The 16,667-nt window shown below is 44.6% G+C and overlaps 2 protein-coding genes across 3 annotated transcripts in view; both read left to right on the top strand.

Annotated features, from left to right (window-relative positions):
• LOC131310536 (cytochrome P450 CYP749A22-like) overlaps positions 1 to 16,667 on the top strand; it is a 67,915-nt gene that overhangs the window by 20,268 nt on the left and 30,980 nt on the right. The window lies entirely within an intron of this gene.
• LOC131310542 (cytochrome P450 CYP749A22-like) lies at positions 11,615 to 12,926 on the top strand. Its single transcript, XM_058337616.1, has 2 exons — positions 11,615 to 11,963; positions 12,322 to 12,926. The coding sequence occupies exons 1-2, from the start codon at positions 11,682 to 11,684 to the stop codon at positions 12,346 to 12,348; spliced, it is 309 nt and encodes a 102-aa protein (XP_058193599.1). The 5' UTR covers positions 11,615 to 11,681; the 3' UTR covers positions 12,349 to 12,926.

Raw genomic sequence — 16,667 nt, 5'->3', positions numbered from 1 at the left:
TTCGGCTTGGATTCAGTGCAACGAATAATGTAGCAGAATATGAGGCACTCCTAGCTGGATTGAGGAGTGCAAAAACCCTTAAAGCAGAACGGGTTAGGGTGTATTGTGATTCCCAGCTTGTAGTAAATCAGCTGTCCGGCGAGTACGAAACTCGAAATGAAAAGATGTTGGCTTACGTACAGGTAGCCAAGGACTTGCTTGATACCTTCGAAAGAGTATACATCGAGCAAATTAGTTATGGACAGAATACTCATGAAGATTCTTTAGCTTGGTTGGCTGCAGCTGTACCAACCGAGTTCAAACGAAAGGTGTCAGTTGAATATCTGAATAAGCCGAGCATTGACAGGAGCGAAAACTTAGTCTTGGACGTGAACCAAGGACCAAGTTGGATGGACCCACTCATGGAGTTCTTACGAGACGAGATACTCCCTTCTGACAAAAAGGAAGCCCACAAGATAAGGGTCAAATCTGCCAGGTTTTGGCTGTCTCCAGAGGGTAAGTTATACAGGAAATCCTTTACAGGCCCATATTTACTATGTGTACATCCTAAGATGGTACAAAAGTTCCTTCATGAAATCCACGAGGGAACATGTGGGAGCCATGCTGGAGGCAGATCAATTGCCCACCGAGCAATTACTCAAGGATACTGGTGGCCACACATGCAAAAAGATGCAAAGGTGTATGTAAAGATTTGTGAGAAGTATCAAAAATTCTCACCAATGATTCGAACACCCGCCGAAGATCTGGTGCCTTTGACAAGTCTCTGGCCTTTTGCTCAATGGGGGATGGATATCGTGGGTCCATTGCACAAAGCAACTGGGAATCGAAAATTCCTGCTTGTAGCAACTGATTATTTTACAAAGTGGATTGAGGCAGAACCACTGGCCAAAATCACTGAACCTATGATAGAAAGGTTCGTCTGGAAAAGCATCATCACTCGCTTTGGGGTCCCTTATTCATTGATCATAGACAATGGATCCCAATTTCAGAAGAAATTCAAGGCTTTTTGTGCCCAGTATGGAATAAGAAATTATTATTCCACCCCAGCCTACCCTCAGAGTAATGGGCAAGCAGAGGCGTCTAATAAAACTATCCTTGATGGAATCAAGAAAAGGCTGGACAAAGCTAAGGGAAAGTGGCCTGACGAGTTACCATTAGTTCTGTGGGCTCACCGAACAACGCCTAGGAGATCTACGGGAGAGACCCCCTATTCATTGGCCTATGGAACAGAGGCTGTCATATCTCTGGAGGTGGGTCTGCCGACCAACAGGACCGTTTTGGTTGAAAGTGGAGGCAATGACAAGGCCCTTCAAATCAAGCTTGACCTCGCCGAGGAGAGGAGAGAAAAAGCCTTGGTACATCTTGCTTCTTACCTAGAACAGCTGATGAAAAGCTACAACAAGCATGTTCACCCTCGAGAGTTTGGTGTTGAGGACCTCGTACTACGAAAAGTGCTCGGCAACACCAAGGTGGCCAATGAATGCAAGTTGGGGGCAAATTGGGAAGGTCCGTATCGAGTAACTGAGATTGTAGGCATAGGGGCCTATAGATTGGTAGATTTGGATGGTAATCCAATTCCGAGGCCTTGGAATGTCCATAATCTACGAAAATTCTTTGTTTAAAAAGAAGCATTCAGTTCTATTTTAGATTTGCACTACGTGATTGTGTGGGAATTACGAATATAATTCCCTTATTTTATATTTTAGTTGCAAGGGGTACGAATAACGCTCTCTTGAGTTTTACCGATTATGAATAAAATCACTTTTTTAGTATAATTGTTGTGTTCTAATCTAGCATATTGGTATTTGTTTTAAATACGAACTACGAGATTAGTTTCCCTCATTCGTATTGGGGAGCAGGGTATACAGTTCAGTACATGAAACTGAAACACAAGTATGAAACACTTGTAAGATTTTCAACACTTTAAGTACGTGATACTTAAACACAAATACAAAACACTTGTGTGATGATCTAAGTACGTGATACTTAACAAGTATGAACAAACTTAAACGTTATCCAACACACGAGTAGTTCTAAGTACGTGATATTTAAAAGTTTTTGTGTGGATATGTGCAACTTAACGAATACAAGTACGAGACTCTTGTAAAAGTTTATTGGCATGGCTTGAAAACATAACGAGTATATGTTAGCCACATTTATTCAAGTACGAAAAACTTAAAAACGTTAAGTACGTGAAACTTATAAATAACTGTTCTTAAGTATGTGAAACTTAAAAGAACACCTATATGATTATATGAACCTTACAAGTGTTAGTATGAAAATACTTGAAAGATTCGAAGACGAATACAAGTATGAATACACTTGTATGTATTAAAACTTGAAAACAGTACGAGACACAGGGAAACAAATGTTTTTAAGTACGTGAAACTTAGATTCAGTACCAATAATCATGTTTGTAGGATTTGCTTAAAGTACGAATACTTATGCAAACAAATGACACATATGATTAAATTGATCAAAGTACGACATACTTAGATTACACTGATGCTCCAAAACGAGGGGAGCCGAGCAAACTGTATAAGGTTAAGCCATGAAGGGCCAAAATACTTATCTTACCAGGAAAGTATTACCATACTAAGAAGAAAGTACTGGTACCACGCAGGGTAAAGAAAGCTATGGTCATGCAAGACCAGCCGGATGATTTTTAAAACAAAAACTACCTGTTTACTATCTTAATCCAGGTTCTGAACCTCAGGAGGGACGTCAGCCTCAGCAACAGCAGCAGCAGTTTGTACCTCTGGGATAACAATCTCAGTGGTCACTTCCAGAACAGATGATTGCACAACGTCATTTTGTGATTCAACTTGTATTTCTTCATCAACATCTGCAAAGTCGTCAATCTGTTGATCAACATCATCTGCTGGAGCTGCAACTTGGCGACTTGGTAGATCATTCTCAACCCATAGGGGAGAATCCTCAGCAACTCCTGCCTTTGTAAGGCACGCCTCCCAGCAAGCAACCCAGATTTCGTCCTGAATGATCGGCATCTGCTCTACATAGCTAGCCGTTGTGGCATCAAAACCCTTCTGATAGCCATCTTCGAAGGATGCCTTTTTGGTGCTGTCCATCTCGGCCAAGACTTGATGAAGGCTTTCCTATATGGTCTCTAGCTTGCCTTTTGTCTCGGAGAGATCAGCTTTAGCTTTATCTCTCTCCCTCTCTAATCTTGTGACTGTTCGGATCAGCCTAGTGTTGTCATTTAAAAGCCTGATCCTCTCGGCTTCGGCTTCCTAGAATTTTTGGCCCAGTACGACCATTTTTTGGATAAACTATAGCAATACCAAAACGTGAGTAACATATCTCTTAAATATTACAAAGATGGAGCTTTAAAACACAAAGAGAAGTTTTTTGTTACCTTGATCCCACTGACGAGGCCAGTGGACACAAGCCGATCAGGGGGAGACGAAGACTCCTTCTGTAAATCAACAGGGAGTAGCAACCCTTGGGCCAAAGCAAGTGCTGTTTCCGACGAACTAGCACTGTCCCCGACGTGAACGGGACGGTCTCCTCTAGTGAATAGAGGAGTCCATGTTTGAGGAAGTACTTGGGTAGTTGGTGAAACAGGGTGATGTGTTTCGGTATCTGCTTGAGAAGCAGTACCAGTTGGGTCTTCTGATCTAGGCCGTTTGTCTCTATGAGCATCACTGGCCTCTATGGTAGTATCCATTTCACGAGATGAAGTGGAGCGGGTCGAACCTCCTCCGTTACGACGGGGTACTGGAGGGGCGTTCCCTGTGGAAGCTACCTGACCAGATCCCCGTCCCCGAGAAGAGACGGTGAGGAGAGAGCTAAGGTTTAAAGGCTGACGTCTCATGGTGCTTGAGTTAGGAGGAGATTGAGAGTAACCTGAAGAGGATGATTGACTGGTGTCAAGATTCAATACTGGCTGTTCGGGTTGAAGAGGAATGACCTGTCTGGATCTTCGAACTCTAACTCGAGGTAACGGAACTCCTTCGGAAATAGAGATTTCACCCAGTTGACCAGCTACAGTTACTCCTGCGTTAGCTCTTATGCTCCTAGGCTGAGGAGCAGTTGATGTAGAGGCAGCACTGGTGCTGGGGTGAGCAAGCCTCCTGTCGATGACACCTCTGTACGCAGGATCGTATCCCAGAAGTACGTCCGCGTCACGACCCCGACCAGCTGTTCGGGTACCAGGCACGCCTGTATATTTTAGGACTTTGTTGATGTCCTCTGTTCGGATATTGCTCGGTACACGTCTGGGACGGTGGTTAGCGTTTTCAGCTGCGAGATCCGAATTGAAACATCAAAGTCAGACATACTGAAAACCTATGAAAAAGCAGTAAATGAAGAAATTGCAAAAGATAAAAGCAAGAGCATACGTGGATAGCCCCATATGTGGGGGCAATGGAGCCCCAGCACTTGGCCATTTTCCCCTAAAGGCTCGAATGCTCCAGTCACATAGAGGAAATCGATCTCGTGGTCACGAGCAGAATCTGGCAGATTGAGCACGAAGCGTTTCTCTGCCCTCCTAACTTTGAAGTAGTAAGTATTGTACTCGGGGTTTAGTACTATACTGTACCACCACTGGATGTCCTAGATTCCTAATTGGGTCTCTAGAATCCCATTTAGGGCTATAGTCCCCATTATCAGTCTGAAAACATTGGTTGACACTTGCATGGGTGTAAGACGGTACCAACTTAAAATCTGGCGGAGTAATGGGTGAAGGGGAAAACGAACTCCACCTTCAACAATGGCTACTATTGGGATACACATCCTATCCCATGAACCGCCATCTCTGTCTGCACCTAAAGGGGCGAGTTCAAACCCTACATTCTCAGGGACATTATATTTTTCTCTAAATACCGCCATGGCAGCAGGGGTATCACAAAGCTTCCTAAACTTACTGGGTCTAGGAGGGTTGTCGTCCGCCATGAGTATATTCAGAAAAGGAGGAAAAAAGGAAATGGGTACGAATTGAAACCCTAGAAACAACCCACGAATCTGAGAATGAGATCTCAGATGGAAATCTAAGCAAACGAAATGGAGTGAGAACGAGAAATCTTACAAGAATACTGTGACGATTCCCTGGATTGCAATCGAGTTTGCAGACGGCGGCGATGGCGGAAGGCTTAGAGAGAGAAGAAACTGAAAGTTCAAGTTATATTTTGGGTAAAAGCCCAAAACAGCACCCTTTCAGGGGTTTAAAAGCAAGAGATGGAGATGAAACGTCTCCTCTTACGCCGTTACAAGATAAAGTAACGGAAAGCAGAGTTCGTTCTGACGCCGTTTCATAGAACGTCAGTTCGAAATTAATGATAGGCATACGATACGTGCCACGTGGAGTCATTACCTCGAAATGGTATAATAATAAAGGCGCCAAAAGGCATCAATGACATATTGAAATTATGGCTGCACGGGATCAGAAGAGTCTGGTCTAAATAAAATTCTGTCTCTAAAGCATCATATATTGCCCCCGAACAGTGGTAACTAGATGAAGCTGGGGAGCAATTGTAGGGAGGTATTCCCGAGCACATACATTTAGTTGCCGAACACGTGATATTTGGGAGCACGTGGTGAATACGACCGGACTTATTGCCGGGCAGTATGAAGAACAGCGATATGGATCAATGATATGGGAAGTCCTTGGTTCATGCAATCTGTTCGGCTAAATAAAGGTCAATGACATGACAACTCACTGGTGTAAAACTATCTGTTCGGTAGATAAGAGACATTCTGATTATGTTAGGACCAAGTTACATGTGAAGTAACTGGTCCAGGAAGTCTGTTCGGCAACGAGATGGCCGAACAAAAGAAAGAACTTCAGTCAAGTATTGGAGCATAAGGAACATTCTGGAAGAATCCAGAAACAATAGTATTCCGTTAAGGAATAAGATCCCGAGAATATAGGATCTGAGAAAGATACCCAACGAGTATGGGATGTTCGGCTTGTTATGGAAAAGAATCCTACAAGGATTAAGGTAATGAACTGATAAAGGAAACGAGAATTCTTGATATCTTGGGATTCCTATACGAGTTAAGAATCCTAGGGCAACACGGATGCTTGGCCAGCAAGCATACGCAAATCTATAAATAAAAGGTAAACCTAAAGGTAAAAGGTACGCAATACATTGCATTCTTATTGCTTTCCTACTGATAATTAGGGTTCGATTTCTAGTACGTGATACTAACAAAGGCATCGGAGGGCCTTTGCCACGAGAGGCAAAGGTGCACTCACCCCCTGTCTATTTTGCAGATTAGGGTTCAGACGTCGAGTTAGGGTTCCGGTGAAGAGGCACGAATAAGCCGTTGCAATCCAGTTGATCTGAAGCACCAATTGTTTTCATCCCCCTACAGTTCGGGCTCGGTAGCTTTGGGCATTTTGAACTTGGTTAACATCGACAGCGCGATTGGAGTCGAAAGCCGGAGCATCGCTCCCACTTATAGCTGTATTAGAGTAGTTGCTGTTACCAAACAACACGCTACTATTTCCAGAGTAAGCCCTCGGCTTAGCTTTCTGTGAGGAGGACTCTCCCCTAGGCAGAATTCCACTCTGCAGTGCATCCTCAATGGCCAAACCAGATTCGAAGAAAGTCTCAAAGTTTGCAGATGCTTGAACCAACACAAGGTGCTTGGCGAAGTCAGGCTGAAGATTGCGGGAGATGATACGAAGATGATCCCTCTCGCTCGGGTGCTCAGTCATTACTCATTAGAGTGGCTTTGGCTCTCCACCTCTTAACGAAATCCGCAAAGGACTCATTTGCTTCCATTTTGGTGAACTCCAACTCACAAGTAGTCATCTTGAGTTGAGAGTTATAATTGTACTGCGAGACAAAGGCAGCCCCTATGTCTTCCCAAGTTCTTCTTTTGGAGATGTCAAGCGACAGAAACCAATGGAAGGCAGGCCCAGAGAGAGTCTGTGGGAAAAGCTGAGACATGGCCTCACTTTTCACACCCAACAGCTTCATGGCAGCATGGTAGCCAAAGAGATGAGTCTTGGGATCACCGCTCCCATCGAACTTAACCAAGTCAGGCATCTTGAATTTGTCAGGAAGTCTAGCATTAGGGTACAGGCAGAGACGATCCAGGTCAATTCCTCCTGCACTGATCTTCTCAGATTTTGAAATAGCTTCTTCCAACTTAGCCATCTTAGCCATGAGAGCAGTTATGTCAGGGTTTTGAACAGGCCTAACAACAGCAGGGTTTGGGTTTGGAGCAGGCATCCGAGCCTCTCTAGGAGTGGGCTGAACAACGAGACACCCTGCATGATTTGGATCCTCAACAAAGATAGGTTCTGCATGAACATCCTCATCGTCCTCGCCTTCCTCTTCTGGTGGCGGTGGAAGACGAGTGTTGATAAGGTCCTTCAGGCGGGTGATGTTAGCATCTGTCTGAGTGGCCTTCTGTTGCAAAGTAGTGATACTATTCTGGAGGTTCAAGAGCATGGCTCCCAGAGTGAGCGGCTGCGGCTGATCTGTCATCGCAGGTTTTTCAGGGGAGCTTGATGAAGAAGCTGAAGATGGGGAAGCCGGCGGCGTGGCTTTTTGCAAAATTGATGGCGACCCTAACTGTAGGGCGGCCAACAGTGATCCTGGAGAAGCCTCCGTTGTGACTGACTGGGAATCTAGCCTAACAAGTCTTTGAACCGGATTCTGAAAACGTTCCCAAGTAGGTTTGGCTCTTCCTTTTGGTACTCTCTTGTTCGGTGCAATGGTTCCAAACTAGACAGCGAAGTAATTGAAAGCTCAATGACATTCCTGCAGCAAACTATGTACAAGAATAATGCAATGTACATGTCGTTGTTGTCCGTGTCCTCCTAGACTCTACAACTAAAAATGAGTCTGTCTCATGACGTCCGGACGCTGCCAGAATCCTCAGAAATCTTTTCGAGGGTGTATCCTTATTTGAATCGACTAACATTAGAGATGTCAAAACAGTCTAAGCCTTTGACTATTCCATTCTTGAAGTTTCAACTTTGGAGTCAAAACAACTCGGTATTGATGACATGACACCTTAACCTTGAACACCGCGGTGTATAGTGACTTCGCACTTCAACCTGGGTAGTGCCAGTGACATGACATCCATACTTTGTGGTTCCTTATTTTTGGTTGAAACTTCAATCGGGCATGAGCCAAAGACTTAAAAAGGTTTGATTTCCCAAAGTCTTGCTGATCTAAGGACTTTGAAAATTGACAACATGCACCATCGAGATGCACGACTCTTCATCGGGTCATGACAGTATCCTAGTAAGCATAAGACAGACTCGAAAGAGAGACTACCTAGAAGCTGCCCTAAACATACTCCTACGCAAAACGATATGTATGTACAAAAACAAAGACGAGTTTGCCTTGCGAATTTCAGACGTTGCCAGAATCCTCAGAATTCTTTTTGGCGATGTGTCCCTGAGTAGATCGACAGATCCTAAAAGATGTCAAAATAGACTAAATCTTCGACTAGTCCCATTTAAAGGTTCAACTTTGAATTTGGAACAACTCGGTAATGATGACATGGCACCTTAACCTTGAACACGGCGGTGTATAGTGACTTCGCACTTCAACCTAGGTGGCGTCAGTGACATGGCATCACTACTTTTATTGTTCCATATTTTCGGTTGAATCCTCAATCGGGCATGAGCCAAGGATGTAGTAAATTTTGATTTCTCAAAGTCTCATTGAACTAAAGACTTTGCGATTGATAACGAACATTCAACAGAATGAACGACTCCTCATCGGGTCCAACAACGTCTTAGACAGCGCATGACAAACTTGAAAGACAAGACAACCTTAAGCATGCTCCTATGCAAAATAGTGTATGTACAGTACATGCGATAGGGAAAGCAGTAACACGTAGACAATATATGGGGGTTAGATGCAAGTAATCTTACCCTGTAGGTACCTGTCCTAGTTTGGAGAGTTCTAATGCTTTGTATATGCAAAGGCTAGTTTTGGCTTGTAACGGGTTCCTCGGACTAGGGCCAAAGATATACCTCCCATTGCCCGTGTAACCGCAGAGCAACAGTCGAACGGTAGAATGACCCATCATCGTCGGAGGTTGTTGGTCATTCAATGTCCCCAGGCTCCGGTAAACCGTGCCGGATTGCCAAAACGATCCAACACGGCTTTATCCCACATCGATGCATATGAAAAATGCTAAAGAATTTGATTAATGGAACAGAATCGCAAATTCGCAAATGCCTTTTCAAATTTGGCTCTCTTTATTTAGTCAATACTTAAAAGAAACTACACAAGAGAACAATCGAAAAGGCCCCAGGCAGGATGGCCGGACACGAGGTCCTGTTAAATCACCAATCCTTTCTTTAGCAGCGCGAAGCTCACTATTTTGACAGGCTTTTGTGGGATTGTTCTCAAGTGTTTTAAACTCTAAGTATAGACCAATATTGGTTCGATCCCCAGCAGAGTCGCCACTGTGGGCATGCGTGCCCTTTTCTTTTCTTTCTTTGGAAGGGATTTTGTTCTCTTCCTAAAGAGAAAAGTGCCGGTTCGCGGGAGCGCTTTAAGCTGGACGACAAGCACTCGCAAAAATACAAAGTCGGCACTCGGGTTTGAAGGTCCGACACCCAAGGAACCGTATTTCGAAGCACTTACCGCGCTGTTTGATTTGAAAAAGTTAAGGAACCAGTCTATCATAACCATATCTGGGTTCGGGAGCCAGGTTACGACAGGGGAAGGGTTTTATGGCACCCCTCTCGCCCAATCCGGAGATCAGCCTCTACTTAGGCATTTGCGAAAAATGTTTGTTTGCGATTCTGTTTCATTAATCAATTTTTAGCTAATTAGGGCGAAAGAACAGTTAATCGGGGATTAAAACTGTAACAGTTTGCAGGATGTGAAAAGATAGCACGGATGAGCAATTAGTATAGGATGAGAACAGACTGTTGTGGGAGTTTAAACAAACTGGAAGGCCCCTGTTTTGGAGTGACGTGCGCAGGAAGAAACCAGCATGCATTGAACAAGTCACTGCATGCTGTTCACTCCTGCGCGCACAACTCCAAGACACACGCGCGCCGGTGAGCTCAAACCCACAACTCTTATTCTCAAACTCTCTGGGCTCTGGAAGGACAAGTGCACACCCAGGACAAACCATGCAATTCATATAGCAGCATAATATACAGTCCTAAGTAATGTCAAAGGCTAAAAAGCCCTGCAAATGAATAAAGCACCCCATAAACAGTGTGGGGATAGAATAACAGTCTCAATCCAAGTTACCCGTGCAAGGCCACTCACTGGTCAGAGGCAGACTATCGCGCGACGGAGTCAGTCTGGCGCGCGAGGGTGCGCCCTGGCTCTCTGTCGCACGACGGAGTGAGTCTGGCGCGCGATGGTGCGCCCTGGCACACTGTCGCGTGATGGAGCCAGTCTGGCACGCGATAGTGCGCCTTGGCGCGGACCAGTGTTTGGTTTACACATTTTTGGGTTCTGGGACAGGTCCAGAATGATCCCAGGGGTATTCCAAAACAGAAGACATGCAAATTGAACTACGGCTAGCAATTTCTAACAAAGGAAAGCAGTAAACTGGTTTTTAACATGCTTAACAGTGATCTATATACAAAATAAAGGATGAAACAGCAGGACACCAATCCCCACGCGGTCCATCGCATGCAGCACCGGAGTGTCGCGCGAGAGAGTGGGACCATCGCGCGCTGGTTCCTACCATGATGGTTTTTGAAACCTTGCCAGCTTTAGGACCAGAACTGGTATTGATTACCAGCCTTGGCCCTGCCAGCCCCCCTCAGGGATCAGAACAGAAAGTAGAACAAAGGTAAGCTATACCTTTGGTTGAGGTTGAAAGAGTGTTTGAACTTTGGGATTTGATTGTTGGAAGCTCTTTGAGTGGTAGAAGCAAGGAACAAGATAGTTTGTTGCTTGGTATTTGGGTTTGTATGGAGGATGGTGTGTGTAATTCTCCTTTGGACCTCAAAACTTGGAACCCTTTGAAAGAATAACCATGGGGGGTATATATAGGGGGAGATGGTGGATCTAGTTGGTGCCAGGAAAGGAGTTCAGTCAGTCCACGAGGCTGGCTGAAAGTTGCATTGGTGGCCAACTGTCCTCCTTCAGAAAGATTGGTGGTAGGTTGGACCGTCGCGCGACGGAGTCAGTCTGTCGCGCGATGGTGCACCCTGGCGCTCTGTCGCGCGATGGATTGAGTCAGGTGCGCGATGGTGCGCCCCGGCGCGGGATGGTTGCGCCCTAGCGCGCATCAATAGGGTTTTTGGTTTTTGAAGTGGCTTAGGCTAGGTTAGGTTCAAGGGTTTTGCAAACACCCGAAGCTCAAACACGCTATCATTCCCGGGGTGTTCTTGATCCATTTCATCATCGAGGAATCAAAAACCGTAAGTAAACTAATCTGGAAGCCCAGATTGGGGTGTCTACAGACATGTTGCTGAAGATGGGAATGATTATGGCGAAGAATCGTTTTAAGATTGGCCTGCATGGCATTGGGTTGGGTCCCTCTGTCCCAGTTCCCTCCATTAATTAATCCGACAAAAAACAATGAAATTTTTTTTGAAACTACCTGTCTGAGAACTGAAAAGCTACTATTGCCAAACCTGTCTCTATGTCAATTTATCAACTTTTGGCTGGAGAAAGTTTTTGAAATCGCGTGATGATAATGAGTCAGATAAATTAGAACAAGCAATTTGAGAATCAATTATAGGGGTGATCGACAAGCGGGAAGAGAAAATGATGAGAAGAGAAGAAAATAACTACGGGAGTGATTTTCTCGGATCACTTATAAAGGCTAATCACGATATTGATGAGAAGAATAGAATTTCAGTTGACAATATGGTAGATGAGTGCAAGACATTCTACGTGGTTGGACAAGAGACAACAAATGGGTTATTGGCTTGGAGCCTTTTGCTTCTAGCAATTCACACAGATTGGCAAGAGAAGGCAAGAAAGGAAGTGTTTGAATTGTTTGGCCAACAGAACCCAAATGCAGAGGGTATTGCAAGATTAAAGATTGTAAGCATCATCTAACTCTCTTATCATCATCTGTTTTTACTTGATATAATTTACACATAAATAAAGCGACTACAAAAGGGTAATGAAAACCGTGTAAGTTGAACGAGTAGGACCTTTTCCAAGATCATCCATGCATACATTTTCTATGACCAGTTTCTGTTTGTAAAATCGTTCTTTCACCTTCGAGGTTTTTGGGGTCTCCATCCATGCGCAACGTCTACGAGAAGAATATGATTGCATGATCAGTACCTTATTTTTGTCACAACTCTCAACAGAAATTCCAAATTCAAAATATATAAATATCATTTCAAATACATAGGGTAACTTTTATCTTCTTCCTCTATTTTTTTTCTTTTAGATGAGCATGATCCTAAATGAAACTTGAAGGCTATATCCACCCGCGATCAATTTGTTGAGAAGAGTTGAAAGGGAACTCAAACTAGGGAAACTGATAGTTCCAGCCAATATACATGTGATGCTTTCAATCCTAGCACTTCACCATGACCCTGAGATATGGGGGAAAGATGTTGACCTCCTCAAGCCAAAGAGATTAGCAGATGGAGTGGCTAAAGCAACAAATAACAACATTGCAGGGTTCATTCCATTCGGTTTTGGTCCCCAAATCTGTGTGGGCTTAAACTTTGCAGCTAATGAGGCCAAGATAGCACTCTCAATGATTCTGCAGCATTATAGGTTCACTCTGTCTTCGGATTATATTCACAGCCCAATCCAGATTATCACATTGGGCCCGAAAAATGGGATTCCGATTGTATTCAATAAGTTGTAATCTTGAATAGTTGCATTTCTATTTCAGGCATGTTTCCTTGCTTGTGAACTTAGTGTGTGTGCATGTTTAGGCATTGCTTCTACGATGTATGAATTATTTGTTGGAAGAAAGGATATGCTGGTGTTCTGTAAAAGGACAAAAGGAGATAAAGGAAATGACACTTGCAATTTCTCTAACCAAGGTGTAAACAACTTCAAGTGGTGTTAGGCTCCCACATCGGAAGTTTTGGGTATTGTGTGTGTGTGTGTTTAAAGGATCCATTATACCTCTTCCTAGTCAGCAATTGCCTAGGTGAGTTGGTATGCAGAATTACCCTCTTATCCTCCTCCAAAGCAACCAAGTCTCTTCCACCCGTTGTGGTTTGTGTGCTTGACCTCTGGTGCAGGCTCCTTGGGCCTTCTATCATAGTGCCACTCTTTAGTGGCAAGGCTCTTAGGCCTACATCAGATGGGCTGGCTCCCACATAGGGAGTTTTGGGTATTATGTGTGTGTGTGTGTGTGTGTGTTTAAAGGGTCCATTATGCCTCTCCCTAGTCAGCAATTGCCTAGGTGAGTTGGTATGTGGAATTACCCTCTTGCCCTCCTCCAAACTTCAAATGGTGGTGGTCTAAAAATCTTGAGAGAAAGAGAGAGATGAAGTAAGCCATGACATACAAGAGAGGGAGAGATGAAGTAAGCCATGACATACATTAATTATTCAAAGTTCTAGGGGTGTGTTCAACTAACGAAAATAAGTACTTATTTTTAAATTAAAGGTTATGTATTGTGAGAGAATAACCTGTCTCATAAAGCGAAAAATATATACTTTAAAAAAAAGAACCTTAACAGAATGGGCCTAACTCACAATTCTTACTTCGTATTACTTACTTTTTTGACCACGTTGTAGGGAGGTATTCCCGAGCAGATACATTTAGTTACCGAACACGTGATGTTTGGGAACACGTGGTAAATACGACTGGACTTATCATCGGGCAGTATGAAGAACAGCGATATGGAACAATGACATGTGAAGTCCTTGGTCCATGCAATCTGTTCGGCTGAATAAAGGCCAATGACACGACAAGTCACTGGTGTAAACTATCTGTTCGGCAGATAAGAGACATTCTAATTACATTTGGACCAAGTTACATGTGAAGTCCTTGGTCCAAGTAGACTGTTCGGCCATGAGACAGCCGAACAAAGAAGGAGCTCTAATCGAGAGTAGAAGCAGAGGAAATACTCTGGAAGATTCCAGAGTAGTCATGTCCCATAAAGGGATAAAGATCCCAAGAATATAGGATCTGAGAAAGATACCCAACGAGTATGGGATGTTCGGCTCTTAAAGGAAAAGAATCCTAAAAGGACTCTTTTCCATAAACTGGTAAAGGAAACGAGACTCCTTGATATCCTGGGTTTCCTATACGAGTTAGGAATCCTATGGCAACAAGGATGCTTGGACAGCAAGCATCCGTAAATCTATAAATATGAGGTAAACCTAGAGGTGAAAGGTACCCAATACATTGCATTATTATTGCTTTCCTACTGATAATTAGGGTTGAGTTTTCTAGTACGTGATACTAACAAAGGCATCGGAGGGCCTTTGCCACGAAAGGCAGAGGTGCACTCACCCCCTGTCTATTTTGCAGATTAGGGTTCAGACGTCGAGCTAGGGTTCCGGTGAAGAGGCACGAATAAGCCGTTGCAATCCAGTTGATCCGAAGCATCAATTGTTTTCATCCCCCTACAATTGGCGCCGTCTGTGGGAAACGAAAGAATTCCCTTTTGAAATACGACCATGGTGGAAGTAACTCCAGCAACACCGCATGAACCAAAAGATGTGTTAGATGGAGGAAGGGACAAATCACCACCTGGGGCTCCGAGAAAGCCCCAGGGTGGGCACAGGAGGAACACGAGTAAGGACCGCCCCCTCACCGTACATCATAACTCCAAAAATAGAGGAGATGGAGAGACGGCTTCGAGATCCACGAGAAGGAGTAAATCCCATCAAAGGGATGAATCGATCGCATACTCTAGGAGTGTGCATTGTAGCGACAATGATCTCCTAGATAAAAAGAGAGGAGAAATCGAGGAGTATGCTCATTTGATTAAGAAACGAGAGTATGAGATACAGGAGTTGCAGCGGATACGAGAGCACCCAGAAGATTCTGGACTCTCTCGTAGGCATTCCCCAAGAGATGGAAGGATGCTGGTAGTCCATAAGCAGACCCATTCACGAAGAAAAAGGAGCAGAAGTCCTGTTATAGGGCGTTATGAGGCTTCTCCACGAAAAAAGGGAAGAAGAAGTAAAAGCCGAACACCCGAGAGAAAGGCTTCTTCACGAAAAGGGAGGAGCAGAGACAGAAGTTCCACCCCCGAAGAGGAGGGAACTAGGAAACATCATCGAGACAGGTACGAGAGACCTGATGCTGATTGGGCCAAAGCCACGGCTCACAAATCCAAGGAGTTCGAGGATGGGACAGTGACTGCACGAGAAGCAGCACGGAAGGCATTAAGTAATATTGCGGCCTCCCCATTTACAAAGAGGCTGCAGGAGGCTAGGTTGCCGAGCAGAGTGAAGCACGGTGCGTTCGTACTTTACGAGACAAATACGGATCCCGTGGCTCACATACAGCATTATCAACAGGCTATGTTTATGCATGAAGGAGATGATTCCATCTTGTGCAAGATGTTTCCCTCCAGTCTTGGCAAGGTGGCTTTATCCTGGTTTCATAAACTGGCCCCACGATCCATACGAGGATGGAGGCAGTTGGCCGAGGAGTTCACTGCTCGGTTCTTGACGAGTAGAAAAGCCCCAAAGACCTTTGAGAGTCTTTCCACCATGAAACAGGATGAGAACGAGCAAATCAGAGATTATGCAAAGAAGTACTGGGAAACTTTCAACGAGATTGAAAGTTGCAGTGAGGAGTACGCGATTGCTACCTTCAAGACTGGTTTTCCTGTTCGGGGAGAGCTGCGCCGATCATTGAATAAACATCCAGTAGCCACTTTGCCTAAATTGATGGAACGAATAGAGCAACATGCCAGAATGAAGGATGACATACTCCGTGAGGATGGCAGGACAGTTGCCGAATAGCCAAAGGTGCCGGCCAAAAAGGTGGAGAAGCCAGAGCCCAAAACTTACAGAGAGAGGAGGGAATATGGGCAGGCTAAGAAAGAGCCGTATAAAAATAAGCAAGCTCCTGATCCAAAAGCTTTCTTTTCTATCATTGCGGTTTGGAAGGAACCAATATACAGAATTCTTTATCGAATAAAGAATCAGCCATATTTCAAGTGGCCCCCGAGTCTAGGCGGAGACAAGGATGCAAAACGTGCTACGAATCAGCACTGCAGTTACCACAAAGATTGGGGCCACATGACCGAGGATTGTGAGATGTACAAGAGGCACCTTGATGATTTGGTCTCTCGGGGCTATCTCAAGGAGTTTATCCAGGAGGACCCTAAAGAGAAAGGGAAGGCTATGGAGCTGGGTTACGAGCAAAACCCTAAAGGCGTGATCCATATGATACATGGGTTGGCTACACCTTATACGAGGAGTGAGGTGAGGCTGTTGCAAAGACAGGTTAAGCACGATCAGCACGTGATGCGGTTGGGAAACAAGAGAGGACGAGAGACTGATGTGTGCAATGAGAGCCTGGCATTCAGTGATGATGACCTAGGAGAGGTCCAAATACCCCACAACGATGCATTGGTCGTAACCCTACGAGTTGGGGAATATGATATTGAGAGGATCCTTGTGGACTCAGGAAGTTGTACAGAGGTGTTGTACTACGATGCGTTCAAGAAGCTGGGATTGGCCCAAACAGATTTAGAGCAATCTGCAACACCCCTGATCGGCTTCGGTGCTGGAGCAGTCTGGCCCCTTGGAAAGGTAACACTACCTGTTCGGGCTGGAACCGTGGTATTGAGGACAGATTTCT

Source organism: Rhododendron vialii, chromosome 12a (assembly GCF_030253575.1).
Source record: "Rhododendron vialii isolate Sample 1 chromosome 12a, ASM3025357v1".
In the NCBI taxonomy this organism is placed as follows: Eukaryota; Viridiplantae; Streptophyta; class Magnoliopsida; order Ericales; family Ericaceae; genus Rhododendron; species Rhododendron vialii.
Note: the sequence above shows the minus strand (reverse complement) of the source record. Positions and strands in the feature narration are given on the sequence as shown.

Excerpts from the sequence above, each read along its gene's own strand:
- LOC131310542 (XM_058337616.1), top strand. The coding sequence starts at position 11,682 with ATGATGAGAAGAGAAGAAAATAACTACGGGAGTGATTTTCTCGGATCA. Across the intron at positions 11,964-12,321 it reads GTATTGCAAGATTAAAGATT|ATGAGCATGATCCTAAATGA; the intron begins GTAAGCATCATC and ends TTTTTCTTTTAG.